General features: G+C 46.8%; 1 protein-coding gene and 1 non-coding gene across 4 annotated transcripts in view; both read right to left on the bottom strand.

Moving 5' to 3' along the window:
* Positions 1-1,897: 1,897 nt before the first annotated feature.
* Positions 1,898-2,062, bottom strand: LOC135270764 (U1 spliceosomal RNA). Its single transcript, XR_010338897.1, has one exon. It is a non-coding gene; the product is annotated as a U1 spliceosomal RNA (small nuclear RNA).
* Positions 2,063-6,530: 4,468 nt separating this feature from the next.
* The window catches only part of URGCP (upregulator of cell proliferation), a 50,155-nt gene continuing 34,054 nt past the window's right edge, over positions 6,531-22,631 (bottom strand). For 2 of the 3 annotated variants that reach the window (XM_012439228.2, XM_021675872.2), the window contains exons 2-6: positions 18,231-18,257; positions 17,856-17,926; positions 12,768-12,818; positions 12,519-12,557; positions 6,531-10,125 (exon numbers count right to left, since the gene is read on the bottom strand). In XM_012439228.2, the coding sequence (XP_012294651.2) occupies positions 7,532-10,125; positions 12,519-12,557; positions 12,768-12,801 (2,667 nt within the window). In that variant the 5' untranslated portion in view covers positions 12,802-12,818; positions 17,856-17,926; positions 18,231-18,257 and the 3' untranslated portion in view covers positions 6,531-7,531. The remainder of the gene's footprint in view (positions 10,126-12,518; positions 12,558-12,767; positions 12,819-17,855; positions 17,927-18,230; positions 18,258-22,631) is intronic. The other variant, XM_021675873.2, reaches the window with a different exon arrangement.

The raw sequence follows: 22,631 nt of genomic DNA, 5'->3' as shown, positions 1-22,631 counted from the left end.
AGTACGAGGGATGAGTGTGCGGCCCACCGGACCCAGCCCTGCCCAACCGCACCCTCGGGACTCGAAGAGGAGTGAAGCGTTTTCCCAGGTCCTTGGAATTAGGCTGCTGAGTTCTGCCTCCAGATAACATTCGTAAAAAAACAAAACAAAACAGAAAAACCCTCCAGACTCTCATCAACAAATAAAGAGAAACATGTTTTTGTTAAAACGTCACCCAATTCTTCAAGGATGACTAATGCAGTTATGCAGGGATGGGTTTGCCACATGTGGCCATACTGGTGACTGGCCCCTGGGGAAGGAACATTTTAAGTATGGGGGAAAGGGCCAGAGAGCAAGGAAATTCATGAGAACATCTCAGGGCCTGTAATGCTCAAACCAGTGCGTCGCCACTATAATTGGTATCCAGTAATTATTAATGTCAAACGGAAAAATAGCAACACGGGATATTTTATTTTAGAACTCAACACGGTAATGGGTAAAACACGGGCTCTGGAGTCAGACCCATGTATAACAATCTTTGTATAGTTAAGACTCAGTTCTATTATCTATAAAATGGGTCTTCATAATAGTACTACCTTATAGAGCCATTAGGATCGAGAGAGTATTTAATAAATGTTGGGTTGTGTTTGGTTGAATCATGTGAAATCGCCAATATTTTGGCCGTTCTGGACCTACATCATTCTCCTTAATGGTACAGTACTTGCATACTGCTGCGGGTTCCTGTCAGGGGGAGGACGGCATTATGATCCATGGGGAGGAGAAATGGAAGAAAGGTGGAAATGAGTTGCCCATGACCACACTGAGGAGAGGGAAAGAGGGACCAACACACAGTGTCTTGACTTCAGTCCAGTCCATTTTCCATGACCAAGACTCCTCTGATTACATGAAGGTAGGTTCTCAAAAAACCCATAATAAAAGGACAAGGTCTTCCATGTCCACTTCCTCAGAAATGTTTTATTCTTAATCTTTAAAAACCGTAGCCCCCAACTGTTCTGCATATTGAATAAAGGGACATAACAGGAATGAGATGCCCTCCAATCCATAACACTTTGCAAATGTAAGAACTTTCAACTTTTCCTAAGGAATCCTTTTCAACTGACAATATTTATTAAAGTTTTCATAATGTTCAATAATTTTATAATTATTAAGTTTTCATTAATTTACTCCAAGGTGGTGAGGATCATGGGATCTGGCATCTAAATTGCCTGAGTCCAAATCCTGGACCCAATGTTTCCTGGCTATGTAACTGGGGCAATGACTGAACCTGAGCCTCAGTTTCCCTCATCTGTAAACTGGGCACAATAATAGTGGTTGTGAAAATTACAGTGTGATGTGCCTGCCAGAGGAATAGAACAGCTGTGGGTTTTGTTGTTGTTGTTTTTAATGAGTCTTTGACAGCCACATATCTCGTTAGGGAGACGAGCCGGTTATTGAGGCTTCTGTGAGAACTCACAGCAACACCACCCTATCAGAGGAAAGGGGAAGGAGAAAGGAAAACAAGATACTTGGGCTGATCAGAGGCAGCGGTGGCAATGGCACAACACATACTGCCCCCAAGGTGGGCAGGGGCTGCATCAAGAAGGCTGTGATTGGGAATCAAGTTTTGCCCATAAGGCAGTAGGCAATAAAATGGTCAAACTTATGCTTTCCTCTATTCAAGCCATTCTCCCTCATGCCTGAGGTGTCTCTGGAACTCCAAACCAATCTAGATCTTTCCAAGCATCACACTGGCCAATTCAGTGGCAGACATTTCTGGGGTTCGAATGTCTTGTTACTTATCCTTTATTAGCTTTGTTTATACTGCGATCGGGGAAAAGGGGTCATGTCTGTCTTCACATGATTAAAATCGCTTAAAATGACTTTTATACATCACTATGAATTGTTGGTGTTTTGTTTTCAGGGGAAAGCGTGAACGGAGTCCCCCACTACCACAAATTATGCAGTCGAGTTTCCCACATTTGGGGAAATCGCAGGGGTCAGCACATTCAAAGTGCAATGGATAAGCCTTGCCCTGGGAAAACCACCTTCGTGATCATGGTATGCTCCCCTGCCAGGTAAGTATAGTATGAACTGCTATACTGTCTTAAATCATCAGCAGAAAAATCTGACTAGGGATGTTTTATTTTTCTGTAATTTCCATTTGTTGTTGTTTTGATGCACTTTCCTTCTCCTATCAATTCCATAAAGGAGGCAGTATTTCCAGCCTTCACAGAGCAGAAGATGGAGGCTCACAGACTCGCCTGAGGTTACGGAACACTAGTAAATGGTAGCTGGCTTCTTGCTCCAAAGCATGTGCTCTTTCAGTTTCACTTCCTGGGGTCGAGGGTTCAGACTCATGTTAGGATCAGGAAATGGCCTGGGTTTCTATGACTTGCTGTAGACAGCTCCCAACTGGCCATCGTGGACTGCCTCGATATTGAGGACTGCCTGGGCAAAGGCCAGGAGCCTATGACCCCATGTGAAGGACCCATCTGCACCCTTCCTGGGGCCTAATGCAGGGACAAGGATGTAAGACTGCTTTTTCTCTGACATAAGCCTTTGACATGAACAAGGAACCAGAAGTTGCTCCTATGCTCTCAAAGCAGAAATTCCTAACCCCAATTGTGTGACAGAGCCTCTGGGTCCCACACCACCTCTGTGGGGAGAGGGCAGGCACTCATACTTTTAAAATGCCCCTTAGGGCCGGGCGTGGTGGCTCACGCCTGTAATCCCAGCACTTTGGGAGGCCGAGGCAGGTGGATCACGAGGTCAAGAGATCGAGACCATCCTGGTCAACATGGTGAAACCCCGTTTCTACTGAAAATACAAAAAATTAGCTGGGCATGGTGGCGCGTGCCTATAATCCCAGCTACTCAGGAGGCTGAGGCAGGAGAATTGCCTGAACCCAGGAGGCAGAGGTTGCGGTGAGCCGAGATCACGCCATTGCACTCCAGCCTGGGTAACAAGAGCGAAACTCCATCTCAAAAAAAAAAAAAAAAAAATGCCCCTTAGATGATTTCGATTTGCAATCGGGGCTGAGAACCAGTGTCCTGACCTCAGTTTATTTGGGAGACTCCCAAAATGTGTATTTGCAGAGCCCCTTTAGGGGAGAAGGCTGTTGGATGCTCCTGGAAGATTATGGCAGCTGTCCAAAGGGTGTAGCCATAGTCCACGCCTGCCACTCTTGGTTACAAGGGCAGAGGAAGGGAGGAGTCGTCTGCTGGGAGGTCTGGACTTCTTTGAGATGATCTGTCCAGTTCGGTGCAGTGTAGCCACTATGGGCTCACCCAGAGTGCTCAGGGGATACAGCACTGGCTGGGCTGTGGAGACACGCTGTGTGAACAGGAGCCCTCAGCCCCACTGTACTTCCAGAGCCTGAAGAGTTTCAGAATCCAGCCTGGGGGCAGTGAGGTGCCATCTCCCTTCCTGTTGGCTGGAGGGTGAGCCGAGATCACTCCACTCATGGTGGTTCTCTTTACAACTGACTTATCCTAACTCAGAACTGCTGACACTTTACACTTTGTAAACCTGTGGTTTTTACATTATTCCTCCTGATTCTTTTTTTCCTAATAACTCGTTCACCAAAAAGAATCCCAGAGGCTCTCAGCTCTATTCTGAGAAATAGGTCAAACAACTGAAACCCTATGAGTAAAGCAGGGAGGCGTGTCAAACCAGATGCCAAGACAGCTCAGCCATTTTCCCTGAGAGGTCCTGCTCTATTCCCCTACCTCCGTTCTCCTTCTGTTGAGGCACAAGGGCTAGGTTTGGTGGGTGAGGGCCCAAGCTATAATTACTGACGTCAGCTTTGGGGTCCCAAGGATCCACACTCCTGTTATCAGAGCTGTGGGCAATTAAAAATGCCCAGTGCCACACTGGGACCCTGGGCTAAAAGTCAGAACCTGAAAAATCCAAACCGGTGCTTGGGATAGAGGGGGGCAGACTCAAGAAAGACAGGACCGAGGGATGGGCCTCATGAGCTCCAGCCCCTGAGACTGCCACTCCCTGGCTCCCAGAAACCGTGAGATCTAAATATAATGGGCTCAGATGATGACACAAGGAAAATGTGCTAAGGACCAAGAAGGGCACAGAAAGTCCCCTGAACCCTGTGTGGGCAAGAATGGAGATGCAACTGGCACCAGAGGCTGTTTTGAGAGATGTCTCTGCCAGAGTCAGCCAGAGCCAGAGACAGACAAAAGGGGCCCCCAGGCAGACAGCAGCATGGATGAAGCCATGGCCTCCAAAGTGAATGTGTGGCAGGGTGACAGTGTGGTCGACGAAATGACATGAGACTAGGACCAAGGTCATCTCGACTCTTGTGCAGCCCTGATTCATCAGTGTTCTTAAAGCTGCACTCTGGTGAAGCTTTGTTGGAGTCTTAGAAGACTTCAGGATGGGTTTATGGCCGAATCATTTTATTAGTGACTTAGAGGATTTTCTCTTTTACTGGGCTAATACACCACACCTAAGGAGTTGCAGCAGCTACCGGATCAGGTTTATATTACATATATATAGACTACACAACAGTGGATCAGGTTTATGTTTTATATATATATATATATATATATATATAGAGAGAGAGAGAGAGAGAGAGAGAGAGAGAGAGAGACTACACAACACCAGCCCCACTAGGTACTGTGTTTCAGTAAATTAAGATAACATCGGTGAGAAAGTGCTGTTTCACATACCATTAAAAAGGAAAAATGTTAATTCCAAATTCTCTAAGAAGGAAAAGAAAAAAAGGGAAAAAAAAGGAAATGGCTGCAAATTCTCTTAAGGTTCCATTGATTGATTAAAAGATGAACCCTGATCTGACATGTTAAAATGTTTGAGGCTGATGCAGAAGGCAGTTTCCTCTGCACAAGCCTCATGGGTGTGCAGAATGGTGTAGACATGGAGATGGGTGCCTCACTTGTCCTATGCACAGACCAGCTCTTCCACCACAGGGCAGGCACTGTGTAAGCACCTTCCATTCCTACACAGGTGCTAGTAGGGGGAACTAAGGCTTGGAGAAGCCAAGTAACTTTGCTCAAGGGTCATATTAGTAGGAAGCAAGGCCGAGGTTCAGAACCAGGCTGGACATCCAATGTGCTGAAGCAAGCTACACCCCATCTCACAGAAGAGGCGAACACACTCTTGGTCCTTGTCCCAAGCACTCTTCAGGCCCATTTCCTCCAAGATGGTACTAGCTTGGTTTCACAGTTTCATCAGACGGGACCCCTTGTGAGCACATGGCCACGCTCTGGTGAGCAGCCTGCTGCCCTGTCCACCTTTCTGGGTGGCTCTCTCTGCTAAGCTTGGCTCTAAGAACATGACTGTCCAGTAGCCCCATGGCAAGTTCTGGGGCTTCTCAGACCTGAAGGTGAGAATTTTGAGCTCCAGACGTGCCAGGCAGGTCCTGGGTGTTGTGTTCATTGAAATCCTAAGAGCAGCACTGACTGGAGGGCTGAAGGCAAGGCCCATCCACAGTTCACAGACTTGAAACATCGATCCTTCAAAAAGGGTGGGAGGAGGCCGGGCATGGTGGCTCACACTTGTAATCCCAGCACTCTGGGAGGCTGAGGCAGGTGGATAACTTAAGGCCAGGAGGTCAAGACCAGCCTGGCCAACATGGTGAAACCCCATCTCTACTAAAAATACAAACATTATTTGTATTTTTATGATGATGGATGCCTGTAGTCCCAGCTAATTGAGAGGCTGAGCATCACTGGAACCCGGGAAGTGGAGGTTGCAGTGAGACCTTGCCACTGTACTGCAGTGCAGCCCAGGCAACAGAGCAGAAAAAAAAAAAAAAAGGAAAGGTTTTCCTAAACTTATTAGCAAGAGACCAGGTTTGCAGAGAACCAGGCTCCTGGGACACAGAGGCAACAGTTTGGACGTCCTGGGAGCAGCAGGTGGAGCATCTGTAAAATCCAGAAACCCACAGCAGGCAGACTGCCAGGCACCTCCAGAAGAGGGACCAGGAAGCCTTTTGTTCAAGAAAGGATTCCAGTCCAGAGGACTGGTGAGCTCCCGAGAGCTGAAGGCTCCCCTTGCTCAGTCTGGTGAAAGGAGGACAAGAAACAGGAGCTCTTGGGAAAGGGGCTGGTTTCTCTCAAGTCGAGACACACAAAGAGAAGGAGGCTCCAAGCCCTACCCAAGGCCCAGAGGATCAAGCAGAACTTCCTAGAGCTTGTGAAAGGGCTGGGGTGGGGTTCTGAGGCCCAGTGAGGTCACGGTGGCCCCTGGGAAGGGCCAGGACAGGCAAGGATTCCAGCGGGAGAACTGACAGGGCAGAAGTCCCAAGTCCTTGGCCAAGCCTCTGGCTCAAATGGTGGTAGGTGGGCTGTCGATGAGGTTAAGGAGGTCATCAGAGGAGGAACTGGCACAGATGCGGCTGCCCAGGGGTGAGCCCAGAAGCTGTGGGAGTCTGGAGAGGATGACAGGAAGAGGTGCAGGGCTGGGCGTGACAGCACCACCCCTCATCCGCTCCAGCTTTGCCCAACCAGGAGTGAGCCCGGGGCAGGGGCTTACCTGTTCTAGGCTTCCTTTTCCTCACCTGTGAAATGGGGGTGACAATGGAAAGACCTCAGTTACTGTGAAGGTATTTAGTTTCAATCCCCAGTAACAGCTGAAGAATGCCTCCTGGCTTAAAGAGACAGAACAGGATAGCTTTTTTTAGTGGGGCATCTCTGCGCTACCATTCCAGATACTGCCTTAAATACCTCTTCCTCAGACAGATGCTGCTCTCTTCTTTGAGAAACAGGAGAATTAAGGCACAGACAGGCAGAATCTGCCCATTACTATCATTTGTGCATTCATTCATTCAACAGACATTTATTAAGCGTCTACAATGTGCCAGGCCCTGGGGACACAGAGCTGGAGAATGTACAGTCCCTGCCCTCAAGGAGCTCACAGTCTGGGGGACACACATGTAAACACATGAGTTACAACGCACTGCGTGAAGTGTGTGGCAGAGGTATAACAAAGTGCTGTGGGGCACAACAGAGCGACCAATGAACTCTTCCTGGGCAGGGGTCAGGGAAGGCTTCACAGATCAGTCAATAAATACGGTGCCATGGGAGTGCCTTGCACACCACCGGCACTTACGTCTCGAACGCTGGTCCACTGGAGGCCCTTGGGTTGGGCTGGAGCAAGGCCTACCTCTGCCTTCTCAGGACAACTTCCCCACCTCTGTCCTGGGACCACCTGCCTGCCTGGGCCTGTAGTGACTCAGGACGCTGCTCCCACTCCAGGGGCCAGTGACAGAGAGCAGCTGGACAGAGGGCCCACCCCACGGGATCCTTGACAGGAGCTGAGACAGAACAAACTTCTGCTTGTCTCCCTACCCTGGGGGCTGTTATATTCCTTGTAACATCTCTGAGCTGGTCCGTGAGGTCACTTCCTCTCTTAACACTGTTGAGGAGACTCCAAACCCTCTGTCTTTTGCTTGTCTTCTCATTTCGATTGGGCACCGGCCATTCTCAGACACCAGGGCACAGCCCCACATGGGTGCCCCATCAGACAGGGCTGCCCACAGCAGCCTCCTACACCTGACCCGGGTTTCTCTGCACACTCACAGCCGTCTCACCAGCTCAATGAGCTGCTGGATGTTTTTGTTTTGGTTGGACAGGCCATTCCTGATGTTTTCGAGTAGGCATCTCTTCAATTCAAATATGGCTTCACTGTAGGCCAAGCTCACTGCGGCCATGGGAGGTGCTCCGTGCCACAGGCCAGGGATGTGCCAGATGTGCTGCTTCTCAGGATCGCAGAAGGCCAGGCCTACCAGTGCCCGGAAGCCATCACCCTGTTTCTCCATCTGGGCTGCAGCTCTGCTCAGGTCACCAGGCGGATCCAGGAGCTGTCTCTTGTCTCTTGGCCTGGGGCCAGGAACGGATACATCATGAAGGTTCTGGTATACAAACTGGTAGTTGGGCATGTGCCCCGTTTTTTCCAATCTCAGAAATGCATGCAGAATAGCTGCTGGAATGTCCTTGGTTTCAGCTAAGCTGATCACGGTGACGTTGCTCAGCCCCATGAGCAGAGTGGCCAAGGAAGCCTCCAGCTCAAACCTGTCCCCAGCTGAGGTCAAGGCCCCACCTATCAACCCCCCGGAGTCTATCACCAGGATGTGGTCACAGCCCAGGTCCTGGCTGAAGCCCTCAGCCACTGTGATGAGTTGCATGAAGGCTCCTCGAGGACCACAGCTCTTCCCTGTGGCAAACCGCAGCCCAAACATGGTGTTGAGGAGCGTGGACTTGCCCGTGCACGGCACCCCGAGGGCTGACAGGACCACCAGCCTTGAGCGTCTCTCCAGTCGGATGTGCAGCTCCTTCAGGAGCCCCGTGACCCAGCGGACAGGCATGCTCAGGGTGCTCCCATCGATCAGCTCCAGAGGCAGCCCTGTCAGCAGCAGCTCCGAGGCCAAGCCGGGGAAGTGGGCAAAACGCCTCTGGCCTGCTGGCAGCCTTCCTGCCTCCACAAGGCAGCTCTCGGCCTCGTAAAACTGTCCCATCTCCCGCAGGAAGTGTTCCACCCCCAGGGGCTCAGGCCAGAGCGGCTCCCCCAAGTCTGTGGGGCCCCCGTGCTTTGGTCTCAGGGTAAGAAGCGTCTCTGGAGGCTGTCTCAGTCTCGGCTGGGCCACTCGCGCCAAGCCCCACTCCATCCACCTCAGGAAGTACTGCTTCTCACTCAGGGAGGGGCTGCTGATCCCCGAGATGAACTCCTGCACCCCCAAGGAGGGATCGTGGCCATTCTGCTGCATTCGAAGTTCTAGCAGCCGCCGCCTCAGCTCAGCCCTGTGTTTCTCGGGGGGGTCCACGGCCCACTGGAGCTGGCAAAACTCCTTCTCCACTTGGGCTGCCTTTCTCCAGGGGTCCCCCTGCAGCCTCAGCTCATCCCTTCGGTAGGCATCCGAGTCCTTGATTTTCCTGGTAATCCTCTCCATCAGGTCTTTCGCCTTCTGACACTCTTCACAGTCCTCGTCGACCTTTAGGCCCAGCTTGCGGGCTGCGTGTGCCATGTCCTCCACAGACACCCGCCTGCAGGGTGCCCGCAGCACATTCCCGACGATGGCCCGGATCCTCTTCACAAAGCTGTCGTTGTCAGTGCTGCTGACCTTCACCAGGACGTGAGAGTGGTCTATTTTCAGCACAGGAATTAATTTATTCAGAAATCTCAGGTTTGTGTTACGTTTCCCACGGTAGGGACTCAGGATGAAGTAGTATTTTGTGGTTGACTCCTTCATGGAGTACAGCAATTTGTATTCCTTCTTACTGATATTGTCAGTCAGTATAAACACGGCAGAGGAGATTTCTGTCAAGAGCTTAAACTGCAGCCAGTGAGACCCGATGTCACCTCTCAGGTTCAGAAAGGCCACAGGTTCTGGGAAAATGTCCAGGTCCTCCCTTCCGCTGGGAAAAAACCAGGAAATTTCTACCAACCCATCCGAAATCTCCCGGGCATTGGTGCCCAAGTTGAGGTCCCGATGCCAGAAGCAGTCCCACTGCCTGTGGCCTGGGCTGAGGACGGCATTGAGAAGCTGAGACTTGGAGTTGCTACTAACGTCCATGCGCACAAAGGCGAAGGTGGGCGCCCTGGACAAGACCACGCTGTCTTCCCGGAAGCTCCCCACGCCCCTTGGGGGCTGGGACCACCATGTCCTCACAATGCCCCGCATGGCCCACAGCAGAAATGTATGGTAGTGGTTCTCTGAGTCAGGCAACACGAGCGGGAGTGCAAACTGGCAGAGGGCCATTTTCAACACTATTTCTTGTTGCAGGAAACTGTCTGAGGAGAGCAGCAGGGCACAGAGAAGGTCTAAGGGGTTCACTGGCGTGTCCGGGGTGGGCAGCTCAGAAAAGGAATAAATGTCGGCAGCAAGGTCATCAGCTGGGTCCCAGTAGATGATCTCCTCTTCCATCTGGCTCTCCTTCTCCACAGGCCTGGCGTCTGGGAGCACGTCCAGCACCATGGTGGTATTCCTGGCATCAGCATTGAGGGCCTGCAGCTTCCTGAGGAAATTCCAGGGCAAGTCTTTGGGAACCTGAGGGGCCCAGTTCTTCATGCTGTCAAAACTGATCTGCAGAGAGTCCTGGAGACTGAGTTTCTGGACCTGGTACATCTCTAGGCCCAAAAGTGACAGCATTTCTTGAAACCTGCTTCTCTCCACTGTGGAAAGAAATGAAGATGTAAGTGCTCACCCTGTGTTTCTGAGCTAGGGGCCAGGGAAGAGCTGGTAAGGGAGAGCCCAGCAGGATGGGGAGGACAGTGATGACCCCTTTCAGAGAGCAGGATGCAGGCACAGGAGGCTCAGAGTACACTCAAGGCTGACCTGAGATCAAGGCAGGGCTGGAACCCTGACATCAAGGTACAATAGATACCAACCTAACCACAGATATGTGTGACATTAAAAAAAAAAAAAAGAACAGAGATAGAGAAGCTACATTTAACAACTGGATGAGTTTTTGCAAAAGCCAGATTTCTGGTCTTTCTAGAAACCTGTAAGATCTAACACTGAATTCAAAATTAATTGGCTACAGTGAGCAGCACGTGACTCCTAGCAACTCTTAGCAGCTGAATGCAGGCCTCTTCTCCCTATTGTGTTGCTTCTCTGGGCTACTCGGAGTCACCAGGAAGTTCTCACAGGAGGCATAATCACTGAATTCCTCCTCTGGCTTTCTAGTTAATGTTTTGTTTTTGTTTTTATTTCTCTCTACAAATAAGTTAGAGAATACTTTAAAGGAACTAGAAAGAAATCACTAAGCATAGAAAGCAATCATAGCTACACAACCATTTTGCAAACCTGAGATCAATAATGCAGGTTTTCTTTCTTTTTTTTTTTCTTTTTTTACACAGGGTCTCACTCTGTTACCCAGGCTGTAGTGCAGTGGTATGATTTTGGTTCATTGAAGCCTCAACCTCCTGGGATCAAGAGCTCCTCCCACCTCTGCCTCCCAAGTAGTTGGGCTACAGGTGTGTGCCATCACACCCGGCTAATCCTTGTATTTTTTTTTGTAGAGAAGGGTTTTCACCATGTTGCCTAGGCTGATCTCAAACCCAAACTCAAGCAATCCACCTGCCTAGGCCTCTCAAAGTGCTGGGATTATAGGTGTGAGCCATGGTGCCTGGCTATAATGTAGCTTTTAATTTTAAATGTATTAAAATATTCAGTGCAGACTATTAGTAAGGGAGCACTTATTTGTGCAGATACTCAAGTATCACCCTATACAATGGAAAATCTCGTAAGCTAGAAGCTTGGAACAGTATTGCTACCTCTGAAGGTTCCAACCACCATCACAGATCTTGGCCCAGCATCTTGCTAATGTTCATGCTGCATATAATTAGTACACTTAAAATTTGTTGTTGTCATTTGAGACAGTGTTTCACTCTGTCACCCAGGCTGGAGTGCAGTGGTATGATCACAGCTCACTCTAGCCTTGACCTCCCAAGCTCAAGTGATTCACCTATCTCAGCCTTTGAGGAGCTGGGAATACAGGTCTACACTATGCTTGGCTAGCTTTTTATGTTTTGTGGAGACGGGATTTTGCCATGTTGCCTAGGCTGGTCTTGAACTCTCTGGCTCAAGTGATCTGCCTGCCTCTGCCTCCCAAAGTGCTGGGATTACAGGAGTGAACCACCGCATGCCCGGTCACTTTAAATATTAATGCATGAAACAAATACAAATTCTACTCCCCTGCAGGCTTTTTTCCAGTTCCTTTCTCAAGAGAGGAAGCAACGTGTCTGATGCTGCTTTACATGCTTAGATAAACCATGAAAGGAAACACTGGGTGACCCAGCCCTCTGCCTGTTTCCCAAGAAGGTGAAGTGATGGATTCAGGACCACTTCCCATACAACCAGCAGGAGTCATAGTGCTGGACACTGGGCTCAGAGAGTTCCACAGGCAGTGCCGCCACAGGACTGCCCCACAGGACACATGGGACCTAACAGGACACAGGGGACCTATGAACTTGTTACAAAAACAAAAGAACAGCATGGGAAGAGTCACACTGTAGCAAAACACGTGCTACTCAAGTTTCCCAGCTTTGCCTGAATGAAACCAGGAACATTGTTTTTCTTGTCCAGACATGGAACAACTTTTTATTTTTTAAGTAGCATGGTAGTAAAAGGCAATGGGGAAAAGACAAAACACTCCTGCCCAGTGTGTGGCCCTTGGCAGGCTGTTTGGAAGCTCTAGGCCCAGGACCTTGATCTGCAAATGAAGGCGTTGGCCCAGATAAATGGTTTCCAAACTGGGCCGTACATTAGAACCACTCCAGGAACTTGTTAAAAAATGAAACACCTCTGGGTTTCACCTCCAAACATGCTAACTTATTACAGGTAGTGAGCATGTTGGGTGGTGGGGGGCCTGGTTACTCTGCGTGGTTGGCAAGCTTCCCAGGGCTTTTTTTTTGTAATACCATTAACGATGTAGAAGTAGGGCATTCTAAACCTGAGTGCTCTGCCTCCCCAGGTGACTTGATACAGTCAGGTGGGGGAACTGCCAGTCTAGATGATAACCCCCTTTCACAAAACAGAAAGGAAAGACAGAGAAAATGCTTACCTGTTGGAAAATCATTGTCCTGAGCCTCATTTGTACCATCTATGGAAAAAGCAATGGAAAATGAAGTGTCAATCAAATGATGCACCCTTGGCTGACACAAATTAATTGAAACTAAACCTAGAACCCTCCTTTCTCACCAAGATGGCAACTTCTCCCAATTGTTCTAAATATAAAATCCCAGTTATCTGTCACTTTACCCACTCCCTCTCTCCCTAATGCAATCTGTTTGCCAAATCATGTAGTTACTACCTCCATAACGGAACTCGCAATCATCTCCTTCCATTTCTCTCCATTCCAAATCTAGAAGAAAAAAGAAACCACATACATTTAGTTTCATCAGCAAGTTAGCACCTTTCTGTCAAAAATTCCAGTTGCTCATGCCTGTAATCCCTGTTCTTTGAGAGGCTGAAGCAGGAGTGCTTGAGTCCAGGAGTTTGAGACCAGCCTGGGCAACAAAGCAAGACCCTGTGTCTACAAAGACTTAAAAAAAAAAAATCAGGCCAGGCGTGGTGGCTCATGCCTGTAATCCCAGCACTCTGAGAGGCTGAGGTCAGGAGTTTGAGACTAGCCAGCCTGGCCAACATGGTGAAACCCTGTCTCTACTAAAAAATACAAAAATTAGCTGGGCATGGTGCCGCATGCCTGTAATTCCAGCTACTTGGGAGGCTGAGACACAAGAATCGCTTGAACCCAGGAGGCGGAGGTTTCAGTGAACTGAGATCATGCCACTGGACTCAAGCCTGTGTGACAGAATGAGGCTGTCTCAAAAACAAACTAAGAAACAAACAAAAATTAGCTGGGCATGGTGCCAGGAGCCTATGGTCTCAGCTGAGGCTGAGGCAGGAGGATTACTTGAGCCTGGGAGGTCAAGGCTGCAGTGAGCTGTGATTCCAGCCTGGGCATCAGAGCAAGACTCTGTTTCAAAAAGAAAAAAAAACACCAAAAAAAACAACAAAAAAATGTCAAGTGACAATATGGTGGCTGTTTTAGTGCTGTTATTGGTTTTAGTTTTTCCTATGTAAATGTAATGTTTTGCCAGCAAAAAATACATCACAAGGTAGTAGTAATAGCTACACACAAGACACAGATTTGCTCTAGGATATATCTTTATAGAATTTTCTAAACTTTGGCAAAATAAAACAAGAATAACCACAAAATGTATATAGATTAACCTTTGCTTTTAGAAACTATTTAAAATGTGAGTTGACAGAAATTCCTTGACTAGTTAAAAATTCACCACCTCTTATCAATGTTATTTGTATTCCAGCATAAGAAATTTTTGTAATCACTTAAAATTAAAATGTACTTCAGAGCACAAATACACAGGGGTGAGGTACAGGGAAAGAGACAGTGGGGAGGAGTTGTGACTTAGAAGTAAACTGTTATTTGTCCAAAGTCTCCAAACATCATGAAGTGTCCATCAACATTAATATCTTCATTACAGAATGTGTTTAATGTAGTGCTAGTCAGATATCTACATATGAACGAGACCTAAAGCTCTCTAGATCTGCTTGCAAGCACATAACATAAAGGAGAGAACAAGAGGCGTGGAAAGGCAGGAGCAAGACTTGTCAGTGCATGTTTTGACAATTTTGACTTTGATCCAAGTATAAGTAACACCTGGGTTCCAAAATGTTTATTTTTAAAACTTTATAAATGAAGATTCGGATGTTTTCAGATTTACGCTTTCTCATGATTTCCATGTAATCAAGTAGATAAACCTAACATTTCGAACTGTCTTCTCTGATGATGTCTTTGGGAGATGGACATGTGAAAAGCAGGAAAGAGAAAAAGGGAAAAAGAAAATGGGGTCCAGGAAGCATGAGAAGATCAGAAGGCACAAGATCCACACACATCAACCACAATGTCAAGTAGTCCAAAGATTACTTTATTCAAGTGAGGAAAAGACACCAGAACAAATTTTCCAAGGAATCCAAAATGCCACATGAGGAGAGAAAATGGTTAGAGACAAGAATGGCAAAGTCTAAAGATGCCAGACATAGGGTTGGGGTGGTTCTGAGAGTAGTTTTAAGCTGGAGTCAGGAGTAACCTCCAGACCCAGAGAAAAAAGGGCCTTGCTTGGTTGCGGGTGGGAAATAGCCCTGAGGTGGATTTAACAGGTGGATGAGGTCAAGGAGGCACAAAGTAGTCAAAGACTGAGGGTACCAAACTAAGGAAACCACTGACTAGGGCTGGGAGAGAGCCTGATGTTCTGTAGCCATCAGCAGATTGGGGGACATGTGGAAGACGAGGCAGCAGGGCTCCAGGCAAAGACACAAAGCAGCAAACGTGGGGGGCCAGTGAGGGCTCAGCTCCATGAGACAAGGTCTCCACTATACTTCATGTGGGGCAGGAACTGACCTAAGGATGAGATAAGCTCTGACTCAGTGGGAGTACTGGGCTCATATGGAACACGAGGACAGAGTATAGGCCAGGCCCTACCACCATGGTGAGCCCAGGAAGAACTTTTATGAGCCCATTGTTGGAGAGCTCCAAGTAAGGCAATTAAAACCATTTTCAGGCCAGGTGGGGTGGCTCAGGTCTGTAATCACAGCACTTTGGGAGGGCAAGGCAGGAGGATTGCTTGAGTTCGGGAGATCAAGACCAGCCTGGGCACAAAACCAAGACCCCGTCTCTACAAAAAAAATTTTTAAAAATTAGTTGGGCACAGTGGCTCACACCTATAGTCTTAGCTACCTGGCAGGAGAATCCCTGGAGGCCAGGAGATCAAGGCTGCAGTGAGCTACGATGGCCACCACTGCACTCCGGCCTGGGTGATAGAGTGAGACAAAAACAGAATGAGCTATGAAGTAGAATCCTCAGAATTATGTAAGATAAATACATTCTATAGTGTGATTATATGAAGTATAAACCAGGCAAAACTATCCTTTCAGGAGTCAGGAATAATGACAGACGAGAGATGAAGGGACTAGAAGGAGGGGCATGGGTTTTCTTCAGCTTTCTGATATGGTTTCTGGCTTGCATCGCTAAGTTCATGTTTGTGAAAATTTCTCAAGCTATTAATTTGAATACTTTTCTGAATGTATAGTGTACTATTTTTTTTTTTTTTCTTAAGACACTCTGTCACCCAGGCTGGAGTACAGTGGTGCGATCTTGGCTCACTGCAACCTCCACCTCCCAGGCTCAGGCAATTCTCCTGCCTCAGCCTCCCAAGTAGCTTAGACTACAAGTGCCTACCACCAACCCAACTAATTGTTGTGTTTTTAGTGACGGGATTTCACCACGTTGGTCAGGCTGATCTAGAACTCCTGTCCTCAAGTGATCTGCCTGCCTCGGCCTCCCAAAGTGCTGGGATAACATGCATGAGCCACTGCACCTGGCCTGTATAGTATACTTTAATACAACTTGTTTTTAATCCTATAGGCTTAAAACCTTGCTTTAAGTCTTTATAATGAAGCATATGCTCAAGAGAAACTCAAGTAACTCATGAAGAACTGTAAAAAATAACCACTGGAGGTTTATTCAGTAGAGAGATATACAGAGATCAAAGTTTGGGGAAGAACCAGAGTGACTCTGTGCCTCAGTTTCCTCAAATGAAACAAGGATTGAAAAGTACCTTAGAGGTTATTGTTAAAATTAACTAAGACAACCTAGCTAACAATAAGCATCCAATGAGGCCATTCCCTCTCCTCACCCCATCCCCATGCTTTCTTTCCCATTCGTCTAGAGCAACGCTCTCTAAGGGAACCTCCCAAGATGAAGTTCTCCATCTGCAATGCCCAAGCCATAGCTGCTTGCCAGGCAGGCTGCTCAGCAAATACAGCTAGAGTACTTAGGAACTCAAGTTTTAATTCTGTTGAATTTTAAACAATGTGCCTAGTGGCTACTGTGCTGAATAGCATAATTCTAGATGCAGAGAAACTGAAGGGCTCTGGGCAATTACTGCTTGATTCCAATTCTGCTATAAGCCTTGACCAATTGGCCAATCATCCCCATGGTGTCTACCTCCAGAATTTAAGTTCCATGAAGGGCTTTGAGCCTTTTCATTTACTATTATTTACAATATCCCAGTGCTTACAACAATGCCAGTACATGGTAAGTACTCAAAAAATATTTGTTTGAATAAATAAAAGTTATTTTTTTCTATAGGGACAGTGTCTCACTATGCTGTGCAGGCTAGTCTCAAACTCCTGGGTTCAAGCGATCCTCTTGCCTTGGCCCCTAAAGTGCTGGGATTACAGGTGTGAGCCACTGTATCCGGCCTAAAATAAAATTTGATTAACCAAAACTTATTTGCATATTTTTGTGAATTTTTGTTTTTGTGTAACACTATTACTATCCAATAGAATACATTCTTTGGTTTTTTTTGGCAGTTAAAACAGTTTTTTGTTTTTTAGTACATTCACTTCAAGAAGAACCTAATTTATAAAAGATATATGTAAAATGAGTTACTGGCTAGGCATGGTGGCTCATGCCTATAATCCCAGCACTTTGGGAGGCCAAGGCAGGTGGGGTGGATAACCTGAGGTCAGGAGTTCGAGACCAGCCTGGCCAACATGGTGAAACCCCATCTCTACTAAAAATGGAAAAATTAGTTATGCATGGTGGCGCATGCCTATAATCCCAGCTACTTGGGAGGCTGAGGATGGCGAATCACTTGAACCTGGGAGGTGAAAGTTGCAGTGAGCCAAGATCGAGCCACTGCACTCCAGCCTGGGCAACAAGGGTGAAACTCGGTCTCAAAACATAAAACATAAAATATAAAACAAAATAAAATGAGATAGTAAGAGAACTAAAGATATCTGGAGTGTGGCCACCATACCTTAAAGGTGAATTTACAAAGGGTGGTGTGACAGCCCCACCCCCAAATCCTCAGAGAAAGAAAAACCAGCCTACATGGATCATAACCAGGAAGACTATAAGCCCCAGTGTGCTCTGGGACAATCCCAATTTATACCTGTTCCCAACATTACATCCCTTTCACTCTTAGAAGTGCCCTGTTTAGAAGATAAACTATACAGTCACTAACTATGACCTACAATGGCAGTTATGCTAAAACTGGGATAATGTGTTTCTGCTAAATTGTGTGATAATCATGTGTTTAACTGAATCCTGGGAACACTTACTCCATTTTCCAGAATGAAGTGTTCCCCCAAAAACAAACAAAAACCCTATTTTGAATATAAGAGGAATGCTTAAAAGACCCTGAGATGGAATCTTCTTGTAAAAGGAAAAATAAAAGGCAAAGCTTTAAGTTTATTCATTTTTGAGGTGCACAATCCCAAATCCAGGGAGGGCTGGAACCCGGAGTCCCAAGAGGACAGAAGAAATACTTCAGCTCCAGAGTGGGACCACATCCAATTCATCCAACTTTACCTGCAATGGCCACAGCTGTCCGTCTCTCTGATGCTTTTATTTCTGGAGCTACTTCTCCCAAATCTGAATGCCTGAAACAATTTCAGAAGAAAATTATAATTAAAATAATGAAATATCACTTTCACCTATCAAACTGGCTGCAGGTAAAATCTCTTGGAGAGCTTTTAAAAATTATAAACCCTGGGTCACACCCCAGATCCATGAAACCAGAATCTCTGGGAGCTGGTCCTGGGTATCACTGCTTTTAAAAGTACCCTCAATGATTCTGATGTGCAGCCACAGTTGAGAAACATTGGTCTAGAAAATCAGCACTCTCCAAAACTGCTGGCCAGAGCACAAATACAGCCATTCAGAAAGACAGAAAAATATACATACCCTTTGCCCAGTAATTCCACTTCTATCCTAAGGAAATAATTAAGATTTAGTTACAAAGACGTTGATGCCACCTTTATATATAATAGCGAAAAACTGATGCCTTTTAAAATCAAGGTGCAATAACGGAATTATGGTCTTATTCTGCAGCCATTACAAAATATGCTATGGATTTCTTTTGTGGACAAAAAGACGTTGTATGAGATGTTATGGAAAGATGCTAATATGTTAATTAGTTGGGGAAAAGTCAGGCTACAGAAATGTATACACAGTATGATTACAATTTTATAAAACTGTATATATTTATCTATAGGTATATATTCAGAAATTTAGAAGGATGTTCACCTAAAGTTAACACTGTGGTCTGGAAGGGGTGATCCTGAATTATTTTAAGTAGCTATGATAACTGTAGTCTAATTAAGAATAAACTATTTTAGGCCCTGTGTGGTGGCTCACGCCTGCAATCCCAACACTTTGGAAGTCCAAGGTGGGTGGATAACCTGAGGTCAGGAGCTCAAGACTAGCCTGGCCAACATGGTGAAACTCTGTCTATACTAAAAATACAAAAATGAGCCAGGTGTGGTGGCAGGCGGCTGTAATCCCAGATACTCGGGAGGCTAAGGCAGGGGAATCACTTGAATCCAGGAGGCGGAGTTGCAGTGAGCTGAGATTGCACCACTGCACTCCAGCCTGGGTGACAAGAATGAAACTCCGTCTCCAAAAAAAAAAAAAAAAACTTTAGATGTATCATAGGAATGAGCAAATGAGTAAATGTATTGATTGTGCCAGGAGCCAGGGTGCTAGCTAACTAACCTTTGAAGAAAGGATGCACAAACACAGAATGGAGAGTTACAACAGAACTTGCAGAGCGCAGTGGAACTGGAGCCACTCATGTGAACTGTGATTTCTATATGCATGGTGTGCATGAGTGTGTATGTGTGTAGACATAGGTCTTCACTCTAGACTATCTCTGTATGTGTACTCATGCATCTGTTTCCTAACTGTGCACGAAAAGAGCCAAAAAGCAAAGACACTGTTATGGCAATGGACATGCCCAGCACTCTTTAATACCTTCCACACTAAAAGAAACAAGGTCTCCTTGGAGATCCTGAATGATGGCTGGGGCAGGGAAAGAACAGGAGGAGCCTGAGCATCTTATTTCGGAAAGTAAGGAAATGCTCGAAAACGTGATGGGCCCAGGAGCCAGCCTGAGGAACTCTCACTGGCCAAACCTAGGACAGTGTGAGCACAAACATAAATACAGTAACTGATTTAAAACCATCGTAAACCAGCCGTTAGTGAGTTCACACGGATAATAAATATGTGGGAAGAAAGAGAAGGCTATCTTGCTCACATCAGAACATGATGCTGTAGTCAGAACAGTATCATTTGAGAGCAGGGTGCAGTGCTTGTACCTGTAATCCCAGCATTTTGGGAGGCTGAAGCAGGAGGATCACTTGAGCCCAGGAGTTCAAGACTAGCCTGGGCAAAATGGCAAAACCCTGTTTCAACAAAAAACAAAAAATTAGCTGGGTGTGGTGGCACACACCTGTAGTCCCAGCTACTTGGGAGGCTGAGGTGGGAGGATAGATTGTGCCCAGGAGGTTGAGGCTGCAGTGAGCTGAGATTACGCCACTGCATTCCAGCCTGGGTGACAGAGCAAGGCCCTGACTCAAAAAACATCATTTTGCAACTATCATAGTCAAGGCTGGTTCAAGCAAGAACAAACATCAATGAATGTTCACTGTAAAGAAAATACTGATGAAGAACAACATATTTGTCTAGTCTTAAAATGTCTCCTTACTGCTTATTAGGTACCAGGGAGAAAAAAAAATCCAATAATTGAACAATGAACAGCTTGGGTAACACTCTTTTTTTTTTTTTTTTTTGAGACGGAGTCTCGCTCCGTTGCCAGGTGCTAGGCTGGAGTGCAGTGGTGCAATCTCGGCTCACTGCAACCTCTGCCTCCCGGGTTCAAGCAATTCTCCTGCGTCAGCCTCCCGAGTAGCTGGAACTACAGGCGCGTACCACCATGCCCAGCTAATTTTTGTATTTTTAGTAGACAGCGTTTCACCATGTTGGCCAGGATGGTCTCGATCTCTTGACCTCGTGATCTGCCCGCCTCAGTCTCCCAAAGTGCTGGGATTACAGGTGTAAGCCACCGCGCCCGGCGTGGGTAACACTCTTAATTGGGAATCAAAATGAGCCTCAACAATGGGGTCAGATGGCCATCATGTGCCCCGAGCTGTGGTACCCTGAGCAAGGACATATCACCTATGCAGTGTTCTGGTTGAGAAAGCAAAGCACTAATCTAGTCATGACGACAACTCCAAAATGAGGGACGTCGTGCTCGAGGCGGAAAACTGTATTACCCCAGAGTGTGACAGTAATAAAAGGTAAGAAAGACTGACTAAATGCTCTAGATTAAAGGATGCTAGAGAGACATGGAAACTGAACACAACACTTCACTCTAGACTCGATCCTAACCTACAAGTAATTGACAAAATGGAAATATGAGTGCTGTCAATGTTAAATTTACTGATGTCTTTATTAATAGAAAAACACATCTATAGGTCTCACACCTATAACCCCAGCACTTTGGGAGGCCAAGGCAGGAGATGCATTTGAGTCTAGGAGTACAAGACCAGCCTAGGCAACACAGGGAGTCCTACAAATAATTTAAAAATTAGCTGGGCATGGTGGTATGCACCTGTGATCCAAGCTACTTGGGAGGCTGAGGCAGGAGGATCGCCTGAGCCTGGGCCTGGAAGGTCAAGGCTGCAGTGAGCCATGATTATGCCAATGCACTCCAGCCTGAGCAACAGAGTGAGACCCTGTCTCAAAAAATAAATAAAGAAAATAAAAGAGAGACTATCTCTATTCTTAGGAAATAGATACAGGAGGATTTGGAGACAAAAACATATGACGATGTGTGCAACTTACTGTCTGCTGCAGACTGAATGTTTATGTCATCCCAACAATCACATGTTGAAATCCTAACCACTCCCTTGATATCTGGAGGTAGGGCTTTGGAAAGTGATTAGGCCATCAGGGTAGAGCCCTCATGAATACAATTAATGCCTTTATTAAAGAGACCCCAGAGAGCTAGTATGCCCCTTGCACCACGGGAAGACACAGCAAGAAGATGCTATAAGGAATGTGCCCTCACCAGATGACACCATGATGATCTTGGACTTCTCCAGAACTGTGAGAGATCAATTTCTGTTTATAGGCCACCCAATCTGTGGGTTGTTTTTTTTTTTTTTTTTTTTTTGAGACAGAGTCTTGCTCTGTTGCCAGGCACCAGGCTGGAGTACAGTGGCACAATCTTGGCTCACTGCAATCTCCGCCTCCTGGGTTCAAGCAATTCTCCTGCCTCAGCCTCCCGAGTAGCTGGGACTACAGGTACACGCCACCACACCCAGCTAATTTTTGTATTTTTTAGTAGAGACAGGGTTTCACCATGTTGCCAAGAATGGTCTTGATCTCTTGACCTTGTGATCTGCCCACCTCGGCTTCCCAAAGTGCTGGGATTACAGGCCTGAGCCATGGCGCCTGGCTGTTTTTTGTTTTGTTTTGTTTTGTTTTGTTTTTCTTTTTTTTTTGAGATGGAGTCTCACTCTGTCACCCATGCTGGAGTAGAATGGCACAATCTTGGCTCACTACAACCTCCACCTCCCAGGTTCAAGTGATTCTCCTGCCTCAGCCTCCTGAGTAGCTGGGATTACAGGCGCACGCCACCATGCCCAGATAGTTTTTGTATTTTTAGTAGAGATGAGGTTTCACCATGTTGGCCAGTCTGGTCTCGAACTCCTAGACTGAAGTGATTCACCTGCCTTGGCCTCCCAAAGTGCTGGGATTACAGGCATGAGCCACCTCGCCCAGTCGCTTCTATTGTTTAATCATGTCAATGAACTACTTAAAGCACTTCATGGCCAGGTGCAGTGGCTCCTACTTGTAATTCCAACACTTTGGGAGGCTAAGGCGGGTGGGTCCCTTGAGCCCAGGAGTTCAAGACCAGCCTGGACAACATAGTGAAACCCCGTCTCTACAAAAAAATATCAAAAAAAAAAAAAAAAAAAAAAAGCCAGGTGCAGCGGCTCACACCTGTAATCCCAGCACTATGGGAGGCTGAGGCAGGAGGATCACTTGACACCAGGAGTTTGAGACCAGACCGGCCAAAATGGGGAAACCCAGTCTCTACTAAAAATATAAAAATCAGCTGAACATGGGCCAGGCACGGTGACTCACACCTGTAATCCCAGCACTTCAGTAGGCTGACGTGGGTGGATCACAAAGTCAAGAGATCAAAACCATCCTGGCCAACATGGTGAAACCCTGTCTCTACTAAAAATACAAAAATTAGCTGGGCATGGTGGTACGCGCCTGTAGTCCCAGCTACTC

The sequence above is a fragment of the Aotus nancymaae genome, unplaced genomic scaffold (genome assembly GCF_030222135.1).
Source record: "Aotus nancymaae isolate 86718 unplaced genomic scaffold, 86718_ANA_hifiasm-v0.15.2.pri h1tg000065l, whole genome shotgun sequence".
NCBI classification, from domain to species: domain Eukaryota; kingdom Metazoa; phylum Chordata; class Mammalia; order Primates; family Aotidae; genus Aotus; species Aotus nancymaae.
The sequence above is the reverse complement of the archived record's forward strand: the minus strand, read 5'-3'. Positions and strand labels throughout refer to the sequence as shown.